The sequence below is a fragment of the Phalaenopsis equestris genome, unplaced genomic scaffold (assembly GCF_001263595.1).
Source record: "Phalaenopsis equestris unplaced genomic scaffold, ASM126359v1 Scaffold001157, whole genome shotgun sequence".
Taxonomy (NCBI): domain Eukaryota; kingdom Viridiplantae; phylum Streptophyta; class Magnoliopsida; order Asparagales; family Orchidaceae; genus Phalaenopsis; species Phalaenopsis equestris.
In genome coordinates, this window is record NW_018165596.1 from 2,487 (window position 1) to 10,667 (window position 8,181).

Sequence of the window (8,181 nt, forward strand, 5' to 3'; positions counted from 1 at the left end):
GTACCATTTATATTTTAAACTCATGCCTTTGCAATCTAAAATAGAATACATTAAAAATATAAAAAATTAAATTAAAATCTTAAAGGGTATTTCCGTGATTGGAAAATTTTCCACCTTTGTCTTCTTCTCCAAACCATTCCATAGGAGACGGCTTCCTTCCACAATGGCGCCTGCCCTGTTTTCTACCCTTCCATTCCTATAAATCCTCTCTCTCTCTCTCTCTCTCTCTCTCTGTGTCTCCCGTCTGTCCCTCTCTCTCTTTCTTTATATATGCACCCCACCTCACATACAGCAATAAAAAGAATAGTGGAAACCAAAAGAAGCAAGTGTTAGTTGTTATTCTGCTATTCGCGCCATTACAAATAGCAGCAGTTGCAAGAGAAGCTGTACAAGCGAAGAAAAACAGAACTCTCAACAGTAATTCTCGAAGGGAAGAAAAGCGAAGCACGCAACCGAAGCAAACATAGCATTGAGGATCAGAGATGGTGGCGATGCTTTGGTCTTCTCCATGGAGATGGTTGCTTCAATTTTCCACAGCGGCTCTGTTAATTGCAGTCGTGTTCATAGCAACCACATTTAAGCTTCTCCTCATATTATGGTGGAAGCCAAGAAGGATAGTGCAGCACTTCGCCAAACAGGGCATAAGAGGCCCTCCATACCGATTTTTCGTTGGCAATCTCAGGGAAATGATTGGTTTGATGCTCGAAGCTTCCTCAACTCCAATGTCACCTCAGACCTCACACAACATTCTTCCTAGAGTGCTATCCTTTTACAATCACTGGAAAAAGATCTATGGTATGATTTATAGTTCATCTCTCTGTGTTTACTGTTCAAAATAGTTATTTTACATCCTTCTTCTTATTTTGCTTTTCTTTCTTTCTGGTTGTTCGTTTTTCCCGGTTCTTTGGATGTTAATTTTATACAATGGGGAGTTGTTTACAGTAGTTATCCTTAGTTTTCCCTTGTCTCCGTTTTGCTGTTGCCTGATAGGCATGAATTCACTCTGTCTCTAACCTCCAGCCCCACACCTCTTCTTTTTGTCTATTAAATCGACATATGTCTCATATCTAGCTTCAATCCAATATCAATGTCGCTGCCCAGTGACAAGTGATTGATTCTTTTGGTTGATTGGTGATTTGTCTCTCTCTCTCTCTCTCTCTCTCTCTCTCTTTTTATCTCTTTCTCTATTCAGTTCCATTCAATTCAAAATTTTTCTCTAATCTGATGGATGCTATTCTGTTTTGGTAACTCAAGGCTCCACCTTTCTTCTCTGGTTCGGTCCCACCGCTCGGTTGGCGGTCGCCAACCCTGATCTCATCCGCGAGATTTTCCTCTCTCGAGCCGACTTTTTCGACCGATACGAGTCGCACCCATTAGTACGTAAGCTTGAAGGCGATGGGCTCGTCAGCCTCAGGGGTGAGAAATGGGCGCACCATCGCAAGGTTCTTACACCCACATTCCACATGGAAAATCTCAAAGTAAGCTCCTTTTCTGCTGTGTTGGCTACATGCTCTTGTTTCCTTGCTAAAAAAGATAGCTTTTTAATTCTTCAGTTGTTGATTCCGATGATCGGGAAGACGGTGATAGAGATGGTGGATAAATGGGCCATGATGTCGTCGGCTTCGGTTCGCGGTGAGGTGGAGATTGATGTGGCCGATTGGTTTCAGGGGGTGACGGAGGACGCTATTACTCGCACGGCGTTTGGTCGGAGCTACGATGATGGCAAGGCTGTTTTTCGTCTTCAAGCTCAGCAAATGATTGTTGCTGCGGAGGCATTTCGCATGATCCTTGTTCCCGGCTACAGGTAAAAATTACTTTTTTTTTTAACCTTTAATTGGGATTTAGAATAATGAACTCTTTAAATCACAGGTTTCTTCCGACGAAGCAGAACAGGAGCTCGTGGAAGCTAGACATGGAGATTCGTCGGAATCTAGAGCGATTAATCGCAGTGCGGCGTAAAGAGACCGCTTTTGCGGTCGAGGAGAAGCAAAAGGATATTCTTGGTCTTATGATCAACGGCGGCGGCAGCGGAGACGCCCAACGGTCGGTAAACCCGGCGACGGTTGCGGCGATATCAGTCCGGGACATAGTAGAGGAATGCAAAACGTTCTTCTTCGCGGGTAAGCAGACCACAACGAACCTGCTGACGTGGACAACAGTGCTTCTCGGCATGCATCCGGAATGGCAGGAGCGCGCCCGCCAAGAGGTCCTCCAGATGTGCGGCTCACGTGACATCCCTTCCCGCGACCAGCTCACCAAACTCAAAACGGTATTTTTATCATTAGATGCTGCGTTCGTACGATGCATGATGTGTGAATTGTGTTACTTGAAAAGTATTGGGGTGACATTAATAAAGTTTTGGATCATAATATCATTCTAATATCATCAATATCATTTTAATATTATAATATTATAAATCTCATAAATCCGAATTTATTAAATTCTGAATGAGATAAATTCCAAACATATTTGACAATGAACTAACTAAATACTGTTGACAATTTCCACAAGAGTTTTAAGGAGTTATTATGATTATTGGAGACAATCGGAAGCCCACAAAGTTAAATCCTAAACCCCCTAAAACTATTTCCACTGATTCGTGGGATTTACAATCAAAATCCGTTGAATCTGAACATTATGCTTAAATTCTACATAAATCCTGTGCTAAATCTCTTGCGAGTAATCTCATCTCAGAATTCATTAAATTTCACTCATTTAAAAATCAAATTTTTATGGTGTTAATGCGAAAACCAACTTGCAGCTGGGCATGATACTGAACGAGACAATGAGGCTGTATCCACCCGCAGTGGCCACAATCCGTCGGGCGAAAACAGACGTGCAGCTGGGCGGAATAAACATCCCACAAGGAACAGAGCTTTTGATCCCAATCATGGCGGTGCATCACGACACCCGTTGGTGGGGTTCAGATGCAGCTCAATTCAACCCGAGCCGTTTCGCACAAGGCGTGGCCCGTGCTGCCGCACATCCATCCGCCTTCATTCCCTTCGGGATGGGAGCCCGGATGTGCATCGGACAGAACCTTGCTCTGCTTGAAGCCAGACTAACGCTGGCTCTCATTCTGCAGCGCTTCGCATTCCGGCCATCTCCAGCATACGTCCACGCACCCACTGTGCTGATGCTGCTATACCCACAGTATGGTGCGCCCATGCTCTTTCGTCCCCTGGGGCTGTCGTGAAACCCAGCAGCGCTCATGGTCTGAACCTGAAATGGAGTTATATATACATGTGATGGCTGTCTTGCTCTGTTCAGAAGGATGGCAAAGGCTGCAATGTACACTGTTTGTTCATCATCTCTGTCTGTTGGTTACACAGTTTTGTACTAACCCCAAAGAAACAACACACTGGAGACAAGATGTTAACTGGTATTATTACTTGCTGTACGTTTTGTTTAATTCTGCTTTGTCCATGATCATCCGGTTGGGACTGGTCTTGCAGCTCTCTGTCAATGATTATTATGGTGGTGCGCAAAATGTTTTTTTTTTTTTTTTAATTCCTCTGTCTGTATCTCCATTACTTTGAACAATAGACAGGAGATTTTTAAAATATTCACTTCTTTAATTACTGTCTGTATCTCCATTACTTTGAGCAATAGACAGGAGATTTTTAAAATATTCACTTCTTTTAATAAATTTGTCACTCATAGTTATCACTAGAGCTGCTAGTATTAAAATTATATTCCATGTATTATGTTTTAGATATATTCACACGAAAGTCTTTTAGACTCCAATGCAGACCTTCATAATTCAAGTTTTCCCTCACTTCGCACAAGATAGATGCGGAGACGTGCGGATTTGGTGGTATTGGGATGAATATCACCCCAATAATACTAATAATCTTCAAATGTTGATGCCGCACGTAATATTTGCTCAGCTCATAGACACAAAATGTGAAATGAGTATATCTGTGATAGAGTTGGTGTAGCTCGGTTTGATCATATTAATCCGGTAATAAGAGTAAATGTTTTAGATTCGATCTATGTCAAGAGAGGCAGAGGTGGACCTAAAAAGCTTTATCATTGCATAAAAAAAATGCTTTCAAATGATTTTAATCTATTTGAATTAAAAAATATGACGCTCGATCGGAGGAATGGAACAAAAAAAAAAGACTTTTTGTTATTGATTTTATAAGTTTATATGTATAAAAATAATAACAATTATTATCGATGTATCAGGGAGTGTCTGGTTGGGACAGCAGACCCCCCACAGCTTGGCGGCCAGCTCGTCCTTCGCTCCTCTCTCATATGATCAACGATCTCTGCACTCCAACTTGCTGTCTTGTTATAAAGATATGGGAACTTGTTTGGGGTCCGCACTGCACATCAAACTGTTACTGTCATGTGAATATGTGATGGAATTATCCTATTATTGTTTGAGATCTTACCCAACTTAGGTTAATCATTAACCATCGTTGTTGGAGCAACAGTGACGAGCGGTTGGCAGAATGTAATTGAAGAAGATTTTAAGGAAGTTCATCTTTTTTAAGTCTTTGTATATGCACGTATAATAATTCTTGTACTTTTTACAAGAGACTATGTTTTTGGGTAATGGAATCACCCAAGAGGGCTAACAGATGACCGGCAAGTGTAAGCCATATGTATGAAGTTAAATCATGAAATCTTCACATTCTGATTTATTTGTCGGCACTGTGCCACGATATGCCAAGTAGGCCAATGCCTAGTAAATTTGAGATTGGTGTGAGTCCTCGTACTTCCCTTCTCAGTATAGCCATTGAACGCTTAATCAAATCTTTACATCCTCACATTTCAATGCCATTCATTTGTCAACACCTTGCACGAATGAAATCCATCCATAAATTTCACCTAATGATAGCTAACCCATTTTGAAACAAAATGCATTTGAGATTATTAAAAAAAAAAAAACCTCTATTGATCTATCCCTTGGGGAGCATGTTAGTTGCTACCAAACAACAGCTTTAATCCAAGCCTATGATAGCTTAATCTGAAAAGATGTGTAAATTTTACCAGTCATGTCCTAATGGCCTTGGAAATTGATGCTATTTTGCTATATTGTTTACTAATCGCTCGTTGAAAGATGAGATGGGATTCTCCTTGCTCCAGGGAGAAAATCTTATTGGAAACTGGAGCTATAATTGTTTTATCAAGTGAAGTGAAACTTGGTATATGTTGAATAGAACTATGATAAACTTACAAATAAACACAACCACACACACACACAAAATTGCATCCTCAATATTTTTAAAACTATTATAAGTATCATTATTAAATTAAAAATACATTAAATAAATATTTTTTTAGTTTAATGAGTCAAATTTTGTGTGATATATATTTTTAAGAGTTTTAGTAATTTAAAATTTAGTGTTGTGTGTAACTCTCTCAAAGACTTGGTTCTAGATATATATATATATTGACATTGGATAACAATGATGTGGAGAAAGGTCAGGTATGTTCCTCTTTTAAGCTAGTTTTGTTCTACTCCCAACAAAGTTGCCTACCTTCTTTTATCTTCTCCTCCTTACTCATCAAGGGCATGGCATTAATATGGTCTACCTCTGGCTTTTTGTTGGAGGGTGGTGTTGTCCTCCTCGCCTCCTCATCGATGCTCGAACCTCCATCACCCTAATCTCCATAAACGACTTCTAAATAAAGACATTGACATTCATGATCTCTCACCACTTATATATGGATCTCAATTTCTTCTTACCTTAAATCTTTTCCACCATTACCAACGATCTCGCTCCATTGTTAAACACCCTCCTAACAGTCTTTCAGCCTTCCACCCCCTCCCCATCTTCTCAACGAAATACCTTTAATTGAAAATACCTTATTTTTGCCCAAAATAAAAATAAAAAAAAACTTATCTCACTCTTTTATTGCTAGTGAAGAAGAAGAAGTTTCTTTCACTAAAGAAGAACTATCAAGTAAGCACAAAGAGTGAGATCTCTCCCTTGTAGAACACACAATTGGGAAAAAAACTTACAATGGTCCTCCACTTGATGTTGTCATGCGACAATCTCTATTTACATACTCTTTCTAGAGATTTCTTCTTGTAGGTTTTCTTGTAAAAAAGACTATGGCACTGTATGAAACGATTTTTGTTTCCTCAAATGTAGGCACTTCAATTCAATGGATGGAAATGGAAGTTTAGATCTGCCAAAGAGGAATAATGTGAATTTTCCCTTTGGATCAAATTTCTAAATATTTCCTTAACTTGTTGGAAAGAACAAGGTCTATCTAAAATTTCCAGCAATATTGGTATTCTCTTAGCTGTCGACAAGTACACTTCCACTAAAATGTGACTTAGTTTTGCATGAGTTTGTGTTCAAATAACCCTATCATCTTCATTACCTAATATTATCCCTATTAATCTTATAGTTTTTACATAACAACTATGTAAAATAATGAATATAAAATTTTAACCACCAAAATTTTAAATATAACATTTTAAATCACTCAAAATTTATGCTCAAAGCCTTCAGTGGTTGGTAAATGAGGGAGATTGTAATGAAAAATGTGGTTAAAATGTTCTAATTAAAGTTTAGATGGCTAAAATTTTATGTTAAAAATTTTGGATGGTTGGTATGTAAAACTTCTTAATTTAAATGGTCTCGAATTCTCCCATAAGGTATTTTATGACTAAAGCCCTCATCCTGTAAACACTATAATTCCTTTAACCATGATAATTCTACTTGCCTTATTCTCAACCCATCGCCCAACCCACCATCCCCAAGTCACTCAGGGAAGGATTAAAACCCGAACATGCACCAATCTTTCCATGAGCCATATGATGAGGGTTAAAGCACCTCAAGGATCCTCAGATCCTTCAAATCTAAACACTATTTAGACCTGAAGTGATCTTCCATCCCAATGCATACTCCATGAGCCATATGATGAGGGTTGAAGCACCTCAAGGATCCTTAGATCCTTCAAATCTAAACTTTATTTAGACCTGAAGTGATCTTCCATCCCAATGCATCAGTTTCTACCTCACCCGTTTTTATTGAGGATCTCAACATATACCCCCCACAAACATACAAGCACTCCATTCTAATTTGACCTCCCCACCAAGAGTATCTCCACGCTCCCTCCATTTACTATCACCGCTTCTATCCCTACAGCTTTAAACTCCTCCCAAAGCCATTATAACCCCTATTCATAAAAAAAAAAACAATGTGCTCTTGTCATAAATCAAGAGCCAATAAAAGGATCATTCAATATTCAAATTATGTTGATCCCCTATGCAACTTTCAAACATTCTATTATGGAAGGTGAGGGACTTTCATATTGAAGGTTGGATTTGAGACTGTAGAAGGGTAATCATGGATCAAAATCTTGCTATTTTTTATTTTCTTGAAATAATGTTTAATTAATATCCAATACTTTATTCGTTAAGATTAAAAAATATGACCCTTTTCAATTCTTAAAAAATATCTGAAATAACATTTTGTGTTGTTTTAATAGTAGAATTTGGATCAAATGAAAATCATCTACTCTTTCTTTCCATCATATCACTATGGAGTCACAATTTATTTATAAGGAAGTGTTAATATACTAGGAATCTAATATTATACTTGACATGTTATGCATCAAATGATGGAAATGATAGGAAAGATTTTTGTTCTATCATTTTCAACTACAATTGATGCAACATTCTTGGTTATTGGGGATTTCAACTTCGTGCTTAAAAATCAGGATTAGCAGGTTATCTCATTCCTCAATGTAAGCTCATTAACTTTATTGAATGCATATTGTAATCATGGATCAAAATCTTGTTATTCTTATTTTTTTGAAATAATATTTAATTAATATCCAATACTTTATTCCTTAAGATTAAAAAATATGACCCTTCTCAATTCTTAATAAATATCTGAAATAACATTTTGTGTTGTTTTAATAGTAGAATTTGGATCAAATGAAAATCATCTACTCTTTCTTTCCATCATATCACTATGGAGTCACAATTTATTTATAAGGAAGTGTTAATATACTAGGAATCTAATATTATACTTGACATGTTATGCATCAAATGATGGAAATGATAGGAAAGATTTTTGTTCTATCATTTTCAACTACAATTGATGCAACATTCCTGGTTATTGGGGATTTCAACTTCGTGCTTAACAATCAGGATTAACAGGTTATCTCATTTCTCAATGTAAGCTCATTAACTTTATTGAATGCATA

At 37.8% G+C, this 8,181-nt stretch overlaps 1 protein-coding gene across 1 annotated transcript; it reads left to right on the forward strand.

Annotated features, from left to right (window-relative positions):
- Window positions 1-213: 213 nt before the first annotated feature.
- On the forward strand, window positions 214-3,482 carry LOC110033380 (cytochrome P450 734A6-like). The gene is made up of 5 exons (XM_020737338.1): window positions 214-795; window positions 1,255-1,478; window positions 1,554-1,804; window positions 1,870-2,269; window positions 2,762-3,482. Exons 1-5 carry the CDS (start codon window positions 483-485, stop codon window positions 3,194-3,196), a joined length of 1,623 nt encoding a protein of 540 aa, XP_020592997.1. The 5' UTR covers window positions 214-482; the 3' UTR covers window positions 3,197-3,482.
- Window positions 3,483-8,181: the final 4,699 nt, after the last annotated feature.